Source organism: Camelus dromedarius, chromosome 12 (genome assembly GCF_036321535.1).
Source record: "Camelus dromedarius isolate mCamDro1 chromosome 12, mCamDro1.pat, whole genome shotgun sequence".
Taxonomy (NCBI): Eukaryota; Metazoa; Chordata; class Mammalia; order Artiodactyla; family Camelidae; genus Camelus; species Camelus dromedarius.
In genome coordinates this window covers 12,348,538-12,371,606 of record NC_087447.1, presented here as the reverse complement: position 1 = coordinate 12,371,606, position 23,069 = coordinate 12,348,538, and the positions used below count along the sequence as shown (strand labels likewise).

General features: G+C 36.8%; 2 protein-coding genes across 2 annotated transcripts; both read left to right on the top strand.

Moving 5' to 3' along the window:
- Positions 1 to 7,687: 7,687 nt before the first annotated feature.
- Positions 7,688 to 8,617, top strand: LOC116155217 (putative olfactory receptor 5AK3). The gene has a single exon (XM_031459340.1). The coding sequence runs from the start codon at positions 7,688 to 7,690 to the stop codon at positions 8,615 to 8,617; it is 930 nt and encodes a 309-aa protein (XP_031315200.1).
- A 7,661-nt stretch (positions 8,618 to 16,278) lies between these two features.
- LOC116155477 (olfactory receptor 5AK2) lies at positions 16,279 to 17,225 on the top strand. Its single transcript, XM_031460707.2, has one exon. The coding sequence runs from the start codon at positions 16,284 to 16,286 to the stop codon at positions 17,223 to 17,225; it is 942 nt and encodes a 313-aa protein (XP_031316567.2). The 5' UTR covers positions 16,279 to 16,283.
- The last annotated feature ends 5,844 nt before the right edge of the window (positions 17,226 to 23,069 follow it).

Sequence of the window (23,069 nt, the reverse complement as noted above, 5' to 3'; positions counted from 1 at the left end):
GGTTCAGGTCTGGTAAGAGCCTCGTTCTGGGTGACAAGACTGCCAGCCTCTCATTATGTCCTCACGTGTTTGAGAAGAGCTGGAGAGCTCTCTGGAGGCTCTTTTATAAGGACACTTGTCCAATTTATGACATCTGCATTCCATGACTTAACTACTTCCCAGATGCCCCACCTCCCAATACCATCACACTTGTGGGTTAGCATTTCAACAGATGAATTTGGGAGGGACACAAACATTCAGTCCATAACATTGATTTATTATAGTGAATTATCAACCTGAGGGTGACTGTAGAGACCCCTAATTGTAGACAGGTAAAAATGAGAGCAATTTCTGGTGTACAGCATAATACATATATTGTTTTCATATTCTTTTTCATTATATATAAGATACATGATGTTGTATGAGCTATTTATATATTCTGGAAATTAAACCTTTGTCAGTCACATTGTTTGCAAATGTTTTCTCCCATTCCATAGGTTGTCTTTTTACTTTGTTTATGGTTTCCTTTGCTGTGCAAACACTTATAAGTTAAACTGGGTCCCATTTGTTTATTTTTGCTTTTATTTCCATTGCCTGGTAGACTGCCCTCGGAGAACATTGCTAAGATTTATGTCAGAAAATGTTTGCATACGTTTTCTTGTAGGAGGTTTATAGTGCCTTGTCTTATATTTAATTCTTTAAGCCATTCTGAGTTTATTTTTGCGTATTGTGTGAGGCAGTGTTCTAACTTCACTGATGTATATGTGGCCGTCCAGTTTTCCCAGCACCACTTGCTGAAGACACTGTCTTCTCTCCATTGCGTATTCTTGCCTCCTTTGTTGAAGATTAATTGACCGTAAGTCTGTAGAATTTTTGTCTAATATCTGAACTGACATCAGCCCTGTGGAAAATGTTCTCTCAGACTATGCAGTTTGCCAGACTCTTTGAAAGGGTTTATCCCAAGCAGCACAGAGAGGAGCAGGAAGAGTGAGGTACAGAAGGACAAAAGCAAGGAAAGAGTGAATAACTAGCTGCCTTACACCCTGGGACCTGGACCTCAATCCCACAGGAGACTTTGGTAAACTACGTAGAATGTCCCCACAGCTGTCCCTCTGAAGGACAACGGCTGAAGACAGTAATTTGCTTCCCCTCCCCCATTGCTTGGTGGTCACCCAGCATCTTCCACAGCTTCTGAGATACTCCTGAGGAGCAGGGAGCAGAGGTGCCACAGGAAGCCTGCCCCTGGCAGCACAGACACGGCCGCACACACGGATGCACTGAAACCCAGTAGCTGAGGGTCTGTGGTGCGGGACAGAGATTTCTGCTGCTCCGTGTAACACAGTTCACGCCAACGCAATGGAAGTAGAAGTCCACTAGATGTGGGCAAAGCTTTTGTCTTCCTGATCAAGAGTGTGCATGTGGTTGTCACCCTGTCCTCCTGGATCTTTACCTCCCGAACTCCTCTCACCTGCTTTGAAAGAGTGTGTGATGTCTGGCACCGTAGCAGACATGATAGACTGTGAGGCAACCAGCATGTGGGAGAGACCAAGCACATCACAGAAGTGCGAGTCCTGACTTCCAGGCTGTGGCTATGAAGGAAAAATAAGTCCTTGTTTTTATAAAAATAACAGCCAAAGTTAAGTTGGGTTTTTCTTTATTGCAGTCGAACATATTCCTAACTAAGACGCTGGTCATGCAGGAAGGAATAGTGAGTGTCAACTCACCAGACTTTTAACAATAGCTCTCCTTCACAGGTATACTTGTTAATCAAAAAGTTACAGACTTGGTTAAACTGCTTTCTCCTTTCACTGATTGAAGGTTTAATCCTCGCAGCATTATAGCCAAACAATACTCAAGATCTCTTTCTCCACAAATGACCAAAATATTCTGAAGCTGTAAACTCTAACCAGAAGAAAAGGTGTCTTTATCCAGGGACGGTTTTTTTAAGATACACATTTTTACAAAAAGTGAAGAAGGGATCAAAAGTAAATTTTTTCTTCAAATAAATAAACAATGGTCAAAATGATAATAAAAAATATATTTAAATAGTAGTGACTTACATTAGGAACATAGGAACTTAAATTTAGATTAGCTTTGGATTTCTTTTTTCCAGATAGCCCTATTTGTTGCTGATTATGGTGACAAGGTAGATTTTCTAGACCTGAACACAAATTTTTAGACATAATAAAAATTGCTCAACCTGATTCATAACAAGAAAAAGTTTTAAAGGAGTTATTCTATAACAAGGCCACACAGACAACAAGAAGTCCCTGATGACAGTAACATGATTAAATGTATTTCTCTAGAGAAAACTTAAATGTTCTTCAGCTGAAAATAACTACTGAACATTGTTTATTCCAATTCCATTACAGCCCCTGGAAGCCCAGGTTCTCAAGGGAGCAAGTATTGATCCCTCAGGCTCCAGCTTTAAGCTCCCCAGTTAGAAGGAAGCACACAGAGAGCCTGGTGGCCATCAGCCTGTACCAGTTGCAGAAAGAAAATCTGGATGCAGCCCCAGTGTAAGTAAAACAAAACACAGCCCATTTTTCAAAATGGGCCGTGTGCCCTCCCAGTGTGTGCTGGAAACGGTGGAGCAAAGGGGTCAGAGACAAAGTTCTAGTAAGTTTCAGCCAAGACCAGGGGTAATCACTTCTCCCTGGTGACAATAGAAATGAATGGATGAATGAACGAATGAATGAATGAGTATTCTATGGCTTTTGTGTGTTATTTGTAAGTGTTCTGACCAACTTTGAGTTCCCATTCAGTGCCTGGCCCCATGCTGGGGCATTTACATAAATCACCTCACGGCATTAAGAAGCAGACTTTACTTGTCTCCCTTCCTCTTCCTTCTTAAAACAATTAAAGCTATTTTAAAATGAAAGGTGACAAAGTTTACAAGTTTAAAGAATTTCTCTCCCTACCCCTTTGCCCAAGGATAACCATTAGAAGTTTGGCATGAATCGTTTCAGAGCTTTTTCATGGATAATTAAAGAAAATGAGGAAAAGAGAACACGGAAGTAAAAGAAAATTTTATTTTAAATGGGTCCAGGTCTACATATTATTCTCCAACTTGCTTTGTTCTTTTGACAATATGATATGAGCTCCTTTCCATAAGAGCATATTATTTATCTTGTAGTTTTTGGACTACGTATTCATCCATAATATAAATCCACTCTGACTTATTTAACTCTATTTCCAAACTTTAACTATTGTACACAGTGTTACAATGAGCATTGTTACCTTCTCATAGTTCTGTGACCCCCATTTTGTAGAGCATGGAACTGAGACCAAAGGGAGTTACATGCTCTGTCTATATGAGGTGGTGCAACCAGAATCCAAACCCAGGGCAGTCTGTTTCCCTTCTGCTGCACAGTGCTGAATATAAATGAAGCCCCAGAAGCACAGGGTTCAGTACAGGATAAGCACGTTCAAAATGCTGGGTACTTGGCTTGAGTGCATGTGTTTGTGTGTGTGTGTGTGTGTGTGGATGTGTTATGTGCCTTGTACTGGTTTTCTTTAAAAATGCCCCATGATGTCATACGTTTTATTTTAATTCGAAAGGATGGTAAATTACCTCATCAAGATTCTAGTTTAAGTGGACTCACGACCAATGCTAGCTTCCCCTGACAAGTGTTTTTACCCACTGAGTGGAAGCCTCCTTGAAAGGATTGCATTTGCTCTGTTTACAGCGAATTTACTTGAGGAGGCAACTTATACTTGTTGGCCCGTGGCCATCACTAAATGTTGAAAGAAGAGAGTTGTTTCTTGTTCTGGCACCACAGAGTTAACCCACTCTGTTTATTTCTCAAGATGTTTGAAAGAACCAGATTGCCCACATCCCCACAGGTGTGTTTACCGTACTCCCCACCACTAAAGGCACCTTCTTATCCCAAACTGACCCTCCCGTCCATGGAGCTACAGCTCTGCCGGGAGTTACTGACATCAGAGTAAGGAGATGTCTACTGATGCGTAGGAGCGTGGTATTTTTCTTTGTGACAAAGCATTTAAGGTGCATAAAAATGTATTTAAAGTAATGTATTAAACATTCGCGTAGCCATCATCTAACTTCTACAACTTGCTTTTTATTACTCAACATCCTCTGAGATATTTGTCCCACAGATGTTCTAGCACCAGTGTACTGAATTCTCACTGATTTATTTAATAGCTTATACTTTTTCTCTGTTCAAGAATGCTGCTGTGAACCTTATATGTATATATTTACATGTACACATATTCATAAAAATACAGGTGTATGGATGTGTATGTGTGTCTGTGTATCCTTGTTCATGTGGTCATAGATTTATCTAGAATGTGTACCTATAATGGAAATTTGGGACCATAGTGAGGCACATATTTAATTTTATTAATATTTCCAAATTTGTCTCCAACATGACTGCCTAGTTACCATTCCACCAGAAATATGTGAGTTGACATTCTCACTTAAAATTTACATTTGAGACTGAGGAGTATAAAACTACATTTCAATGCAGTATTAATATACAGTTATGTGATTACTAATGAGTTGTGTGTATCTCCATATTTCTATAACCATTTAAGTTTTTCCTTTTATAATTATTCTGATTGTATCTGTTGTGAATTTTTCCCTTTGGGCCATTTATAGAAATTACTTAAATGTACTGGCCACTAATTCTTTCACATTTATGTGTTTTAAACAAATTTACCCGAGTAAATTTCCAGTCAGTATCTGTTCTTTCTCTTTTTTATAATGTTGATTTTTTACTTCAGATACAGTAGAATTTTCAGTGTTTTCTGTTTTATGTACTCACGTCTTATTTAAATTTGTTTCTGCATAACTAGATTATAGATACTCTGCTATGTTTTACTCTCCCAGCTTTACAATTTCATACTGTGATCCACTTGGAATTGTAAAATACAATATAGTTTTTTCATATGTATGAGCATTTTTAGCACCACAGTTTATGGGGCCATTTTTCATGGATGTTCATGCTACTGCTGTTATACATCAACAGTCCAGAGACTTGTGGGCCTGTTTCTGGTCTTTCTCACAGTTCCATTGACCTGCTTGTCTCTCCTCACACCAGTGCCACACTGTCTCTATTACTGTTGCTTTATAATAAGTTCTGATTTCTGATAGGGCAAATCCCCCCACTTGTATCCATTGAAATTCTCTTAGCTATGTTTAGCTCTTTTCTCTTCCATATAAGTTTTACAAGTTTGTGAAGGTGTACGTGAAATTGTCCCAAGCATTTCATTGAAATTACATTGTAAATTAATATGAGGGGAGATACCATGTTGGTACAACTTGGTCGTGACTGCTGCTGGAGAATACTTTTTCCCTGCTCCTGCTGTTTCTTTCCTGTAAGCAGAGCTCAGTCTGTGTAATCACGGCCACCCTGTCCCCATTTTATTCACTTGGTTCCTAGAAAGGTGGAGGGGCTTATCTGATTGTTAAATCTGAGAACAACCTGGCACGCCCTGCTCTGCCCTCACCCTCAGGAGCAGAAAGGCTGTTGAAGCCCACGGGCCCCTGCATTTCAGAGGTGCTTCCCCACAATGTGCAAGAGGGCTGCCCCATCACTGCCACCAAGACTGGGTGGATAAGCCTGTCTGTTTATGGTGTTCATTGGGAGCAAGCAACTTGATTAATAAGCTTGAAGTTTTCCCCCAGGTGTCTGAAGGTGATATAATGGTCTCCATATATACACGCCATCTTTTATTTCTCAACTTGTTCAAATCCTGGGAAAGGAAGAAAATACCTATTCACTGAAGCGTCCTTTGAAACCCTAGCATTGCTTGTTTATTGGATGGATGGACTTGATTACTGAATGTGTATTTTCTTAAAACTGTTTGCATCTGTTTCCACAAGTGAAATTGGTTCTAATTTTGTCTCAAACTTTACTTAATCAGGTGTCAAGGTTGCACTAGCCTCATGAAATGAGTTGGAGAATGTTTTCTTTTGAGACTTATAGGAAAAGGTTGTATAATGTTAGAATTATTTGTTCCATAAGTGATAGAACTTTCCTATTACATAATTGAGTCAAGTGTCTATGTGTAAATTTTTAAATAACAAGTCAAATCACTTAATGGTTTAAAAATATTTAATATTTTGACCAAATACCCACTGACTACTATACTCTAAATCTTGTCAGTGTGCTTTCTTTATTAAAACATAAATATGGAGAAAACACAAACAACATTTATCAAATTATATGTATAATATAAAATGTGATAGTGCCACAGATACCACACGCCAGCAATTCAGTATAAAATGGAAAAAAGAGTTTTATTACTGCTTTTTACTATATGGAGAAATAAACTCAGGAAATAAATAAATGTTATTCAATTATTTTTTTCAAAATAACAAACTAGAAGGCCAAAAAATTGAATTACAATACAAAATTTAAGGATTTCTATTCTATGAAGGCTATCATAGACAAAATTAATAAATGATAAAACATAAGAAAGATTTGTTAAGTCAAAAAATTACAAGAAACTCAAATTTTGGATAAACAAAGAGCATCTGCAATCAACTCAATACAAACTTTTACCCAAAAATGCTAACAAGGAATTTGCAAAACAATAGACCCCCAAAATTCTAAGAACTTTAGACAGTGATCAAATTTACTTTTGGTTAAAGGGGGAAAAACAAAAATAAGATAACACTTCATACCTATTTTTCCAGCTAAAAAAATAATTTGAAAATACCAATATTCACTAGGAAGTGAGGACTTGGAAACCCCATGCATAATTAGTAGTAGTATACATGGTACATCCATTATGGAAAGTGTTCTGAAAGAACTTGGTTAAGTTAAATGTGTGCACACCTCCAGACTCAAAAATTTTCTCCCTAGGAATATGCTGTAGAAAAAGTTCACACTGAGTTCTTTGTAGTAGAGACAAATTGTAGGCCATTTGCTATCCACCACTAAGAAAGCACATAGGTAAATTATGATGGACCGACACCCTAGAGCAGTGCTACTAAATGTGTGGTCCATGGACCAGCTCCAGTCCTTGGACTCTGCTTCCATCCTATGATGGTATAACTACTGAAAGTGAGATTGAGCATTTAAACTATCACAAAATTTTGACAATTTAGAGATCTTTTTATTGCTTATTACAAACATACTGGGTCACAACAGATTGGAAATTTTACAAGGAAAATTATCCCTTATAATATATACTTTGATAAATACTTGCATAAACAAGTCTACATATCCATGAGTCCACCATGGCAGAGAAGTGTTACTAAGGAAGGAAAAAGGATAAAATGAGAATATGGAGATAAATGGGAGCAAGATCACATAGAACTTACTGGGTATGTCAAAAATTCAAATATAGTGTTTAGTATTTAGGCAAATTAGGATCTATAATTAAATTATATACAGCAAAAAAGAAAGCATAATTACAAAGTATATTTTTAAGTATATCCCATTGCTTCCTGAATTGATAGATTTATGATATACCAATCACTCTGGACCCTGAGAATACAGATACTGATCCATGACAGCTTCCCCAAATTATAGATGAAAATATCTAAGTTGGGTGTCAAGGCTCAGCCTTTAAAATCTAAGTCAATTATATCACAGAAAATATTCTCGGACTTACCTATGAAATTAAATATTATGCCATTTCTAGTTCCACAATTAGATAAAGGATCACAATAGTCTTTGATTTCTCCATTCTCTTTCTTTGCAACTTTTCAGCTGCTATTTCATCTTTGCTACCCATGGAACAAAACAATGGCACCAAAGTCACTGAATTCATTCTCCTGGGATTTGCTGGTCAACACAAGTCTTGGCGTGTCCTCTTCGGAGTATTTCTAGTGATCTATGTGGTCACCCTAGTGGGTAACATTGGCATGATCCTACTCATCAAGATTGAGTCTTCCCTTCACACCCCCATGTACTTTTTCCTCCAAAACTTGGCTTTTGTTGATCTCTGCTACACCTCTGCTATCACTCCCAAGATGCTGCAAAATTTTGTAGGAACAGGACAGTCCATCTCATTCGTAGGATGTATAGTGCAATTACTTGTCTATGGTGCTTTTGTAACAAGTGACTGCTACATCCTGGCTGCTATGGCGGTGGACCGTTATGTGGCCATCTGTAACCCACTCCGCTATCCAACAGTCATGTCCCAGAGAGTCTGCATTCAACTCTTAGTTGGTTCATATTTCATAGGTTTCCTAAATGCTTCTGTAAATGTAAGTTTTATTTTCTCACTGAACTTTTGCAAGTCCAATAAAATTAACCACTTTTTCTGTGATGCACCCCCAATTCTTGCCCTCTCCTGCTCCAATATTTACTTCAGCGTCATGCTACTAACAGTCTTTGTGGGGTTTAACTTGATGTTCACTGTGGGGGTCGTCATCTTTTCCTACATATTTATCCTGGCTGCCATTCTGAAGATGTCTTCTGCTGCAGGGAAGAAAAAAGCCTTCTCCACGTGTGCCTCCCATCTGACAGCAGTCACCATTTTCTATGGGACGCTTTCTTACATGTATCTTCACCATCGCACCATAGATTCTCAAGAGCAAGAAGAAATGGCTTCTGTGTTTTATGGTGTTGTGATCCCCATGTTAAACCCCCTCATCTACAGCCTGAGAAACCAAGACGTGAGAGAAGCCCTGAAAGGGGCTGGAAAGAAGTGCTTCTAGATTGAACATCAACTTCTAACTCAGCATGGTTCAACAAGCAAACCAACAGTTCTATCTTATTTCTCAACAGCAAGAGATGTGGCAAGTGTTGTAACATACAAAGTCATTCCTTAGTTACATCAGTAGCACCTGAAAAGTATTGGAAAATGTCTCAAATGATTAGATAAACAATCTTTTAATTCTTGTAATTCATGTGTTTCTTAAAAAGAAAACATCTAAAAAGAAGATCTTTGATTTTTTTTGTACATTTTGAGAAGCCCTCTTCAAATACTCAACATTAAAAAGGAAAAGAAAGAAAAAGATGATTCAGATGTACAATTTTATGAATTTTGATAGCTGTATACACCAATGAAACCACCACCAAAATCAAGATAGCTAACATTTCCATCACTCCCCAAGAGGTGCAAGTTTCAAATTCCCAATTTACTCCTTCCAACCCCCTTTCCCCCCTGGTAACCATAAGTTTGTTCTCTGTGTCTGTGAGTCTGTTTCTCTTTTGTAAATAAGTTCATTTGGGTCCTTTTTTTTTTTTTTTAGATTCCACATATAAGCAATATCATATGATATTTTTCTTTCTCTTTCTGACTTACTTCACTTAGAATGACAATCTCCAGGTCCATCCATGTTGCTGCAAATAGCACCATATTACTCTTTTTTATGGCTGAGTAATATTCCATTGTATAAATATACCATAGCTTCTTTATCCAGTCATTTGGGATGTTTCCATGTCTTGGCTATTGTAAATAGTTCTGCTATGAACAATGGGGTGCATGTGTCTTTTCTAATTATATTTTCCTCCAAATATATGCCCACAATAATGAATGCCAGGGAAAAGGATAATCTGATTTCCTGAAATGCCACATTATATTATTTAAAATGTTCAGTTTTCCACAACAACAAAAATATATTTTGACATGCAAAGGAAGAAATATGAACCACACACGAAGAAAAAGATAGTCAATGAAACAGTCTGAATAGCACAGATGTGAGAATTACTAGATAAGGCTTTAAATCAGCATTTTGAATATGTTTTTAAAACCTTTTTAAAATCCTGAAGTACTAAAGGAAACTGTGAGAATATATTCCACCAAAAAGAGAATATCAATAAAAATGGAAATTCTGGAGTTAAAAAGTAGAAGAACTGAAATGAAAATTTCACTAGAGAGGCTTACCAGCAGATTTGAACAGATAGAAGAAAGAATCAGTTAACTTGTGGAAATACAGCAACACAGTCTTAATCAATGGCCAAAAGAAGAAATCAGAGGAAATTAGAAAATACTTTGATGAATGAAAGCAAAAACACAATATTACAAAACTTATGGAATGCAGTGAAATCAGTGCTCAGAGGCAAAAGAAAAGAAGGAAATAATAAACACTTGTCATTTGATCCATCAATTCCACTCCTACTTATTTATCCACTAGAAATAAGAATGGCGGGGGATAAATTAGGAGTTTGGGATTAACAGAATCAAACTACAATATACAAAATAGGTAAACAGCAAAGTCCTACTGTATAGCACAGGAAACTATATTCAACAGCTTGAAATAACTTACAGTGAAGAAGAATATATATATAATGTATAACTGAATAACTATGCTGTATACCAGAAACTAACACAACATTGTAAATCAACTATATTTCAATAAAAAAGAGAAAAAATAAGAAGTGAAAATATATGTTCACACAAAGACTTGTATAAAAATGTTCATAGCATTTTTATTCATTATAGCTAAACATGGAAACAATCAAAATGTTCATCAGCTGGTGACTTAAATATAAAAACAAACTGTAGAATATTCATTCAATGGAATACAATACAGCAATTAAAAATGGAATGTACATACAACATATGGCTACATATAGTATATACAACAATATGACTAAATCTGAAATCAGATCAGTGGTTACCTGAAAGAGTTAATGACTGGGAAAAAGCCCAAGATTTTTTTTTGGATGATGAAAATATTTTATATTTTCATTTTAGTAATGACTACATGAATATAAACACTTTTCACAACTCAAAAAAATACACTTCAAATGAGTATGTTTTATTGTATGTAAATTATACCTCAACAAAGATGATTCTTTAAATATCTTTATTTTAAAATGGCATGATTCTTTTCTAGAACACCCAGAGAATCAACTGTTACAAATAATAGGAAAATTCAGCAAGGTGACTAGATTAAAATTACAGCACATAAATTAATAATAATGTTGAAAACAACAAATTATGTTAGAATGTAAATAAATTTCTCCTTGGAAAGACCTAAAAATACACTTAGCAAGAAATGTGCAAGATTTCATCAGGAAATCTATAAAAAGCAGACTTCAGATAATCAGAATACTCTTCCATTCTTTGACAAGGCCTCATATGTCAATATATACATTTGATATGAACTCAATAAATAAGTTAATAGAATATTTTGTTGGGTGGGTGATAATATATTATAAATTGGTTCTATACTTTCATACAAAAAAAAATGACAAGCAGTTGTGGTCAGAAAAATTTCAGGGATAAAAAGGAATAATATGGTGAAAATAACCCTGCCAGCTACTAACACATTATAAAGCTATAGAAAAATTGTGTGGTACATAGGAAACAGGAAGATTAATACAACAGATATGAAAGTCCAAGAATAGGTCGAAATCCGTAAGATGACTTATTATGTGATAATAGTAATATTGCAGTCATGGGGCATAAATGGACAATGTAATCATTGAAATAATGAAATATTGACTATTTGAGGTGAGGTAAAACTGGAAACTTACCTCACAAACTGCATAAAAATGAATTTAAAATGGTTCAATGACTTTAGTTTAAAAATTAAACTTTAAAGACAGTAAAAGAAAACACTAGATTTTTTTAAACTTTACAGTGAAGAAAGCCTATAAAAATATGACACAAAACAAAAAATAAATTTGCTTCATGAAAGTCAAAGTTTTCTGCAGAGCAAAATACACCATTAGCAAAGTAAGACAATTAATATTGAGAAATAGATGTTTGCAATACTTATAAGAAAATACCAATATAAAAGCATACAAAAATCCTTTTTAAGAGGGCAACATATATCAACAGATATATACTGATTTTTTTTTTGTGGAAATATGGAAGGATGTTCAACCTCACTCATGGAAGAAAAAGGCAAAAGAAACTAAAATGTATTAATTACACTTCAATTAAAAAAAAGAAAGAAAAAAATGGTTTTTTTCCTAATATGTTTTTACTTATCATGATGACAAAGTCTAATAAAAGTTTCTCAGCATTGTGTTGAAGATTCGGAGAAATACTCCTTCTGGAGCATTTGCTAGAAGTGATTTAAATTGATAGAGCCTCTGTCTGAAAGGCAGTTAGGCTACATCTATCCAAATATACCATGCCATCCCCTTTAACTCAGATTCCTCTCCTAAATATCTTCTAATCAAAAATATATATTCACAATTATGCACACTAATATATTTACTATAACATTGTATTGATTAGTAAAGATTGGATACCATAATTGTCAAACAGTACTGGGGTGGGGCCCTGATTAAACAATGTAAGGAATGCTGCTATTCAATAAAATATAATACAACCAAGAAAAAGGGTGAGATTCCCTTTTCCATACTGATCACCCAGAAATATTAAGTGAATGTACACTGAGGAACCATGTGCATAGTATGCCGTCATTTGTGGGTAGGAGAAGAAAGGACAGAAATGTTAGCATATTTACAATGCAATGCACAGTTTATATCTGGAAAAATAACAGATGATAACAGTGGTGATCTTCAGGGAGGGAAACTAGAGATTGGGAATCAGGGGATATAAGGAGACGGGTTTTACTCCATAAATTTTTGCACATCTGAATTTTTAACTATATGACTGGTTTGTTATACACCCCCTCCCCCCCAAAAAAAAGAAAGCAAGGAGACAGGAAGGGGGAGAGGCAAGAAGAAAGGAATGAAAAGGGAAGGGAGGGAAGAAAGAAGGAAGGAAGGGAGAAGGGGGAAAAGGAAGAGAGGAGGAAGAAGTCAAGCAGGAATGATAGGAAGGGAAGCAGGATAAAAAGCAATTTGTCAGAAGCAGGACAACTGTCAAAACTGAAAGCAAGAAGTCCCTAATGACAGTAACACAAAAATAAATGTGTCCCCTCCGGAAATCTGAATTTCCTTCAGCAGAAAATAACTACTAAATGATGTTTTTTCCAATTCCATCTCAACCCCAGAACCTCAGGCTCCCAAGGGATCCAGTATTGATCCCTTAGGTCCCAGCTATAAACTTCCCGATAGGAAGGAACCACACAAAGAGCCCTTGGTAGACAATCAGCCTCCATCAGCTGCAGAAAAAGAATCTGGGGTCAACTCCCATGTAAGCAAAGCAAAGTAACTCCCATTTCTCAACATCAGCTGTATAACTTCGCTGTGTGTCCAGGAAGTGGCAGAGTGGAAGGGCCAGAGCCAAAATTCCAGCTGCCCAGGGACCAGAAGGAATCACTTCATCACTGGTAATGTAAAGGGAATGGAGTAAGAGAAGTCTGTTGGGCTGAAAGTTGCCCAGATAAGGACATAAATGAGCACATAACTGAATGGCTCAGTCAGTAGGTCAACCAAACAATATTAAATGCCCTTAATGTATTGTGTGTATGTATTATTATGGTTATTTGATGAGCACTAATTCACTATCTAGCCCTTAGCTGGAAAGTTTGCATAAATTTGCTCACTTGACCCTCACATAACTGCAAAACAGGCTTTACTTTTCCTTCATTTTTTTTAAGTTTTATTTTGAAATGAACATGCATTCACAGAAAGTTGCAAAGATAGTACAGAGAGCTCCCATGTATCCTTCACCCAGTTTTCCTTCAATGATTATATCTTATAAAATTATGTTATTTATGGCATTCAAGCAAGATATTTTTTATTGGTGTGTATGACTGTGTGTGTATGTCATTTTATCACATGTGTAGATCTGTGTCACCACCACTACAATCTAAAGACCTATTCTATCACGGATGCCAGCTATCGCATAGATCTCGCTCATGCTACCCCTTAGTGTCACACCACTTCCCTCCCTACTACCCTGACCCCTGGCAATCCTTTCTCCATCTCTATTTGTCATTTTGAGAATGTTAGATAAAAGGAAACACGTGACACTAAGTGATCTTTTAACATTGTCTCTTTTTCACTTAGCATAACGCTCTTCAGATCCGTCCAAGTTGTTGAGAGTACCAATAGTCGGATCCTCTTTACTGCTGAGCAGTATTCCATGGTATGGGTGTCCCAGAGTTTCTTTAACCCACCACCTGTTGGAGGACATTTTGGTTGTTTAGTTTGGAGCTATTACTAGTGAAGATGTTATGAAATAATTTTTTGGTATTGTCACTTTTTTATTTTAGCCATTCTGTTGGATGTGTAGTGATACCTCATTGTATTCTTAATTTGCATTTTCCTAATGCCTAATGATGTTGGACATCTTTTCATGTGCTTACTTACCACCTATGTAGCCCTCTTTGGTGAACTGTCCACGTCATTACTCATTTCCTACTTTGTTTTTTTTAAAGTTGAGGTTGAAAGCTTTTTATATACTCTAGCAATGAGTCCTTTGTCAGATATATTTCATCAGTTTGAGTAAATGTAGAGACCTTTTTACCGTTTGCATCCTTTACTCTTCCCATTTGTAATATACTGGTCTTAAATATTTCCTCCACACTATACTGAGAGCCACATTAGACAGGGTCAAAATTTTTGCTTCAAGTGTCAAATATGGTTTAGAAAACTTAAGAGAAGTCAAGTCTATTGTATTTATCCATATTTTTGCTCTTTCCATGCTCTCTCTTCTTAATATTCCAAGAATCCTCCTTTTAATATCAGTTAAAAGAAAGAGAAAAAAAGAATAGCCATTATCTCAAAATGTATAAGTCTTCATGGCAGAGAAAAAAGAGAAAACTGGAGTGTTTGCATCAACAATTAAATATTTTAAGCCTGAAATCATTACATGAACAAGTCCTGGGTAGTCTGATGAAAGATAAGAAACCATATGAACCAAAGATGAGTCAGTCCAATTTCCCTAGCCAAAAATCTCAGGCGTATGAATGAACCAGTTGAAAAACAGCAAAGCCAACCACGGAGCTGACCACAGAGACACAAGGGAGCACTTTTGAGAAAAAAAAAAAAAAAATCACCCAGCTGGGTCCAGACTAAATTGTCAATTCATGTAATCATGAACTAAGTAAATATTGGCTTAAGCCAATAATTTGAGGCAGCTTGTTTCACAGCCGTAGCTATAATACATGTTCAAACCTAGCTATAAAAGAGGCAGTAAAAGCAGTAACATATTGTGCCCAGAAGATGGAGAGCAAGAGAACTTTGGCAAATAGCTCTAAAGACTACCATAAAAGAGCAGTGCTCAGCTCTTTTAGGATACAACAAAGTTTAAGACAGAGTTTCCATGCCCTGGAAGTTATATAATATTGATTGAAAGACAATGAATAGTGAAATATGATATGAAACAATATAATATAAGGATACATAGAATTATCCAAATTGAACAGGAAGCTGGATCCACTTTTTAGAAACCTTTCTTTACCTATTCTTTAAACAAGTTGTCTTAGAGTTTTCCTTCATCTGAGAATGTTGTGATATCCCTTGCATTCCAAAGGGATATTTTTTGCCAGATATAGAAAATGTAATTGACAGTACTTTTCTTTCAGCTCTTGAAAAATGTTGTGCAACTTTTTCCTGGACTCTGTGGTTTCAGATGCTAAATTTGCTCTCATTCTAATTGTATGACCCTATAGGTAAGAGTTCTTTTCTGGCTGCTTTCAAGATTTTTTCTTGGTCTTTATTTTTCAGAAGTTTAATTATGAAGTGGCTTGGCATGAATGTCTGTGGATTTAGCCTATTTGGGGTTCACACAGCTTCTCCAATCTGTGAGCTCAGCTGCCCACTTGGCCTTGCTGACATCCGGGCAGGGAAAAGAGGAGTGCTTACTAGACCCCACTGGCCCTGCCTTCTTCAGTCTTGTTGAGGCTGAATGGGGCAGATGGGAGATGAGCTCACCTCTGCACCCGACTAACTTTACATTGGTGAGGGAATCAAAGGACTCTGGCTACTACCAGGTGGGAGGTGGAAGATCAGCTCCCGGCCCTGTACTCCCACTATCCCCTCCCCAAAACACACTATCCTGGACGGGAAATCAGACCTCCATATGGTTATACCAGGTGGAACATAGAACAGATACCCATGTGATCTACTGATATCAACTGGCAGGGAAATTGTAGTACAACACCTGCATCAGTGGGGTGAGGAAAGGGAGAGGGTTGAGTGGAAGATCTAATTCTCTCATGGCTCAATGAAATTGCATGGGTGAGTGTGGTTTTTCCTTAGGGGTTTGGCTAAAGTAGGGAAGATATTCTTTAAATTTACATGCCAGGACCCATCAGTTAACACTTACTACAAGTGATGAGGTCTTCATCATATTCTCTACGTTGAGTGACAAGGTTCAGCCGCTTGCATGTTTGCCTTTAAAATTTGAGTCAATTATGTCATAGAAAATGTTCTTTGATCCTGCCATGAAACCAGATATTATGCTGCTTCCAATTCCAAAATTAGTTAAAAAAAACACGACGGTCTTAGCTCTCTCTGTTCTTTATTCTTTGATTCTTTTCAGCTATTTCATCTTTGCTGACCATGCAACAAAACAATGGCACCAAAGTCACTGAATTCATTCTCCTGGGATTTGCTGGTCAACACAAGTCTTGGCATGTCCTCTTTGTAGTATTTCTAGTGATCTATGTGGTCATCCTAGTGGGTAACATTGGCATGATCCTACTCATCAAGATTGAGTCTTCCCTTCACACCCCCATGTATTTTTTCCTCCAACATTTGGCTTTCGTAGATCTCTGTTATGCATCTGCTATCACTCCCAAAATGTTGCAGAATTTTGTGAGCACAAAACAATCCATCTCGTTCATCGGATGTATGGTGCAATTACTAGTCTATGGTATTTTTATAACAAGTGACAGCTACATCCTTGCTTCTATGGCAGTGGACCGTTACGTGGCCATCTGTAACCCCCTCCACTATGCAACAGTCATGTCCCAGAGAGTCTGCATTCAACTCTTAGTTGGCTCATACTTCATGGGTTTCCTAAATGCTTGTGTAAATGTAAGTTTCACTTCATCACTGAACTTTTGCAAGGCCAATAAAATTAACCACTTCTTCTGTGATATACCCCCAATTCTTGCCCTCTCCTGCTCCAGTGTTTATTTCAATGCCATTTTACTAGCAACCTTTGTGGGATTTAACTTGATGTTCACTGTGGGGGTCGTCATCTTTTCCTACATATTTATCCTGGCTGCCATCCTGAAGATCTCTTCTGCTGCAGGGAAGAAAAAAGCCTTCTCCACGTGTGCCTCCCATCTGACAGTGGTCACCATTTTCTATGGGACGCTCTCTTACATGTATCTGCACCATAGTACCATAGAGTCTCAGAGCAAGAAAAAAATGGCTTCTGTGTTTTATGGTGTTATGATCCCCATGTTAAACCCCCTCATCTACAGCCTGAGAAACCAAGACGTGAGAGAAGCCCTGAAAGGGGTTGGGAAGAAGTGCTTCAAACTTGATCCTTGATTTCTAATTCTCTACACTTGTACATAACCAGACTGAAAGTGCCAGCTTTTAGGAAATCAAAACAAATAGCCAAATAACTTAGGAAAAGTTGCTCAATTTACTAATACGGAGCTGCAAATTAAAGTTGCGAGATACCACGTTGCACTAATATGACTGGTGAAAATTAGAAAAGAGTGATGATGCCTATTCATATCTGTGATGTAAGGAAAATTATCCTCTCACAGATTGTGAGGAATAGGAAATTGAAGTGTTACTTCACTTTAGAAGGAATCTGGCAATACCTTTTTAAAAAGAAAAAAATCTTCACTCCAGAATTTCAGCCTTGCAGATTAATCTATGGAAATAAAAGTTTTAATCAATAAGGAGATTATATATATATAAGGATGTTTATTGTAGCATTGTTTAGAAAAGTAAGATCAAGAAAGTAAATATTGCTCATGGGGAGATAAATCTGTATTGTTGCCATTCTAAATTGTGTCTGTTGCTGTATAACAAATTTCCACAAGTGTAGGAGCCTTAAAAACACACAATTATTATCTTAAGAGGTTTATGGGCCAAGAATCTGGATGCCCCTTGACTGGATCCTCTGAGATGCTATACTCAAGGTATCAACCAGGATTGAGAACTCATCTGGAGAATAACTGGGGATAGATTTGCTTCCAAGCTTCCTCGTTTATTGACAGAATTCATCTCCTTGCCATTGTTTAAGCCAGAGATTCCTGTCTTCTTGCTGGCTGTCAGAGCTCTTAGAGGCTAATTCACAATTCTTTGCCACAAGGTCCTCTCCACAATCCCTGTCATAGCATGGCAGCTTACTCATTCTAAGCCAGAAACCCACACTTGGTTATTCAGTATATACACCACGCGGAACAACATACCTTCACGTGCGCAAATCCTACAACCAATTCAAGAGTCAGTCTCTCCCTGAAATTTTCCTAGCTCAGTATTTGTTTCCTGACAACTTCCTGCCCCTGGAAGTAATTTCTTCTTCCACTGAATACCCATCACCCTTCACTTGCATCAGTAAATATTATTTACTACTTATAACTTCCTATCTAAATAATTTATTTACATGTAAGACCTTCACTATCATCTATAAAGCTGTTGAAATACATTTTCTTTCTATGACCTTATAACATCTGGTATAGAGCCTTGGACACAGTAGGTAGGCTATAAATATTGAATGAATGGATAGATGGATGGTTATTTAAAAAGAAAAAAACAATAATATGGGCAGCTTTCTAACTGGAAGTCATGGGACTACATAGCTACACTTGTGGTCTCTAAATACCAGTCTCCAGACAGCAGCATTCAAATGACCATGGAAAATTTTTTAACGTGCAAATAACTATAGTCTAGCCCTGGAGATACTGATTCAGTAATGTTAAATGCAGCTCAATATCTTTAAGTATCTACGTATGAAGAATGCTGCTTTGATTGCATGCTCCACTGGAAAATACTTTTTAAAAACACAGGATTTAGAATCTTTTAGAATGTGGTGTATGCCCTAACCCTGCCACTCCCCAGCGGTATCTTTTTGGAAGTTAATTGCACTTTAAAACCTTATTTTTCATAATAATACATATCTCATGAGATTTTTTAACGTGTTTGTTTGCTCGTTTGTTAGAAACAGGTAAGATAATGCAAGAATATCATAGTGCTTGGCACTAATAAACTCTAGATAAATGTTAATTAGTAGTAGTAATAAGGATTATTTCAACATGGATGTGACAGGTATTTCGAGAACCTCATCACTCACACACACACACACACACATATACACACAGTCAGTCAGTCTCTTAAGATTCGCAACATGAAAACTTTCCCTTCTGGGAAGCTCCTCTCTCGTTCAACAGAAACTAATAAAACTTGTTTTCTTTGATCCAGTATCAGCACCTAGAGTCACAGATCCTCAAGGGAGCAGGTAGTAATCCCACAGAACTCGGCTGTGCACTCCCTCCATGGAGAGGGCATTTGATGGGCAATCAGCCTGCACTAGCCTGGGAAGAAAAGCTTAAACACAAATCTCCTGTAACTAAAACAAACTGCGTTTTTTTTTTCCATTCAGCTGTGCATTATTCTGGCATATAAGGACCACAGTAAAAGCTTTAAAATTAGAGCCGATATGCCAGCATCATTAACTTCAAGGTTGGATAGAGTCATCTTATCATCAGCAAAACAGAGCTATAAATGGAGAGAGGAAATTATTGATGGTGGGGAGAAGTTATAAATGGCCCTGGAGATGACATATCTGATATCTGACAGACCTGATATATTAGCTATAATGTTCCCAACTGAATATAAATAACTCTTACAGAATACGAGCAATAATTCGACAAGGCCACTCCATGACTGAGATGGGACAAGATAGAAAAAAGGCCACTCTGTGAGTTGTCTGAAATAAGACAGGAACCAGGACTCTTAGCAACCAAAAAGAAAAAGAGCTACGCCTTCTCCTCTTCCAGCTAAAATGAGTAAATTCTCCTTCTCTACCTACTTCAATTTTCTCACCTCTTGGGTGTAAATTACCAAAATATTCAATCATTGAATTCCTGAAAACACTCAAAACAAAACTTACCTTCGCCTAAATCTTTCTTATTGGCCTTTCCAATCTCTTCTTGTCCAACATTCTGCTCTGCTGGTGTGTGCTCTTCCTTATTATGAAATAAGCCTGACTTTGCTTGACTACGTATATATGTGCTCCTGGTGCTTGTTGGCTGTTGGGCACTGTGGAATGAACGGTGCCAGGGACATCTATTATCTCGCTTGAACTTTGCTTCTTTTGTTATTCATTTTTTATTGCAAAAAAAATTAATATGTGTCCATTATTTTTTGAATACAGTTGTTTTTAAGGTTAAAAAAGAGATTCTCTGTTTTCCTCAGTCCTGCTCATTAAGTTAGTGTTCATATATTCCTTCTAGCTGGTGTTTTCTTCATGTAACTACACACACACACACACAGATTTTCTTAATTAAAAATCAGTTCACACCCCACTTGTTTTTCTGCAAAATGCCTCACTCACTTAACAGTATGTAATTAACATTTTTCCTAAAACTACATATAGATTTCTCTCATTATTAGGTGCTTCATGGAAGTACAAACTATAGATTAACTCTGATTTGTTTTAGTGTTGCCCTACCTATTGCCCACATTTTGCTCAAAAAAACAAAAAACAAACAAAAAACCAATATGGCATAGAACCCCTTGTGTTTAAAGTTAATTTTTTCCACCTCATTTTATCAAGGATTAAACTGAGGTTGAGGGAACTTACATCTCTTGCCCAAAATCAGATTACCTATTAAATGGCAGGTACAAGAGTCAAATCGAGATCTTTCCAAGTTCAAAGCCTATCTGCTTTTCATTGCAGATAATATAAAATAAAGTTTCAAAGTGGATTTGAATACAGTATAATTGGATACAATACAATTTGGGCAACTTAAAAACACAGGTATTATTCATGAAACTAGAAGTCATTTCCAGAACTTCCACTTTTGCCCAAGATAGAGAACTAGAGATTGGATTTACCCTCCTACCTAAAAAAAGAAAAACTGGACAAAATATATGAAATACTAGTTTGCAAGATGTACATTAGGCAATAAAGACAGTGGCTCCTGAGAGGCAAGAAACAAACGAGGACTAAAATTGCCCCAGCCTTTCTGTCTTAAGAAAGCTTCTAGACCACAACAATGCAAAGAGTGAGTACTCAGGAAATGGTTCGTGGACCTCCTAGAGGAAATGGAGATGAAAATTTGGAAAGAGCAAGGCAACTAAAGTTTGCAGGACAGAATACTGAAGACAGGGAGTTTTGCAAAGAAAGAACCCCAAGATCTGCAGAGGATCCTCCTCAGTTATTTGGCTCTGAGCAGCACCCACACGAGGAACCAATTTGAGGGAGAGAAGGAAATACTGAAGAAACTATAAACAGTACTTGATACTCACACGAGGCTGGGAATGGTTCCTGTTCTAACCAGCCTGACTAGAAAACTAGAAACCAAGATTCATGATGCATTGAGTAGAGTGCACAGGAAGGACTTGCCTCTGGTGGAAATGATCAGCCTATGCTAAGCTCTGCTCCAGTTACAACTAGCAAATCTACAAAGCAAGACTCAAAGGGATCAGACAATTTCCAAGTAACTTAATTGTTCACCAGAACAAAGCTCAAGAATATTTATAAGTTAACGAAAATACCTAGCAGCAAATACAGTAAAATTCACAATGCCCGGCATCTGATCTGAAATAACAACACATGCAAAAAGCAGGAAAGCATGATAATGAGAAAAAAAAAGAAAAAAAAAAAAACCAATGGTCAAAACAGACGAAAACTGTCAACAAAAAGCAGAATTAGCACTGAAGGACATTAAAACAATTATTATAGCTATGCTCCATATCTTCAAAAAGATAAACAGAGATGGGAAAGACAAGCTAAAGACTATGGTATCTGATGGTTTAAAAAAAAAACGGATGGGATTAACTACAGATTAGACATTCCAAGAAAAGTGATTAGTAATCTTGAAGACATAACAATAGAAACTATCCAAAATAAAAGAAAAGGGAATCAAAAAGATAAATGAACAACACATCAGTGAGCTGTGGAACAATATCAAGAAGTTTCTAGATGCCTAATTTAAAGGACAGGAGAAACAGTGTTGATGTAAAAATTTTTTTTAAAAAAATAATGCTGAAAATTTTGCAAATTTGGCGAAACTGTAAACCCACATATTCAAGAATCACAAGAAATCCCAGACAAAGCAAACATGTAAAACTACACCAAGCCATATCATAATCAAATTTCACAAAACCAGTAATAAAGGGGAAATCTTAAACATATCCAAAGGGGGGAAAAAAGACACATGATGACTAGCAGAACAAAAATAAGGATAAAAAAAGATTTCCTCTCGAAAACAATGCAAGTGAAACCACAGTGGACCACCATCTTAAAGTGCTTAAAAAAAAAATGCTTTTATAATAAGCTAAAGAATCTCATATCCATCCTTTCCTTCACACACACACATACACGTGAATCCTTCTGACTTTGCAGTGAACTTGAAAAGTGCCCATCCAATGTTAAATCACTTTTCACCTTTTATTTAAGTTGTTCAAGTGACTTAATTTCAGAATTGTTAAAGACAGTATAAGACGGTTTAAACAAATCCAGTCATGCTGGTATATCGTCTTGCTCTGCTTCCCACTAGATTCAAAACTGCTTGAAGGAAGAGACCAAATCTTACTCATTTACATTACAGACTCTCCTCAAGGACACATCTTGCATAAAGATTGACTTAGAGTGAAATTGTCGCTCATTTTCTTGCTAAAAAGTTACTTGGCTGTGAGTCTCTATTTATCAAAGGATTTGAAAGAAACAGAGATGCTAAGACCAGACGACTTAGTTTGCATTATGCCCCATTTACCATAGTCACATTCTGACTTTACCTTAATGATAAAGCATCAGTTACAAGGTTTTTGATGTTAATGAAGACAAGACTTCTAATGATATACCAAATCGTTGTATTGTTTTCTTATCTACAGGCAACCTCTTAAGCTGCCCACAGAAACCCTAAAGCTATCCCTAAGGCTGGTCAGAGCCAGACAGGAGAAGCTATGAGTGTGGTCACATTCAAAAGCTTAACAGTTCCTACAACAGTGCATGAGGATTTAAATCATCATAAAAATAATATGTGAAAGTAATTTTCATGTTGAAAGACCCATTTAATAAGTGAACATAAACTTCCTAGTTGGGGCAAATTATTCTGCAAAACTTCATCATAGATGATCATAAATTGAGGCAGCAGTACGTACTGGCACCATAATCCAGTGACTTATATAAGAATGAAATGTGAGGACAGC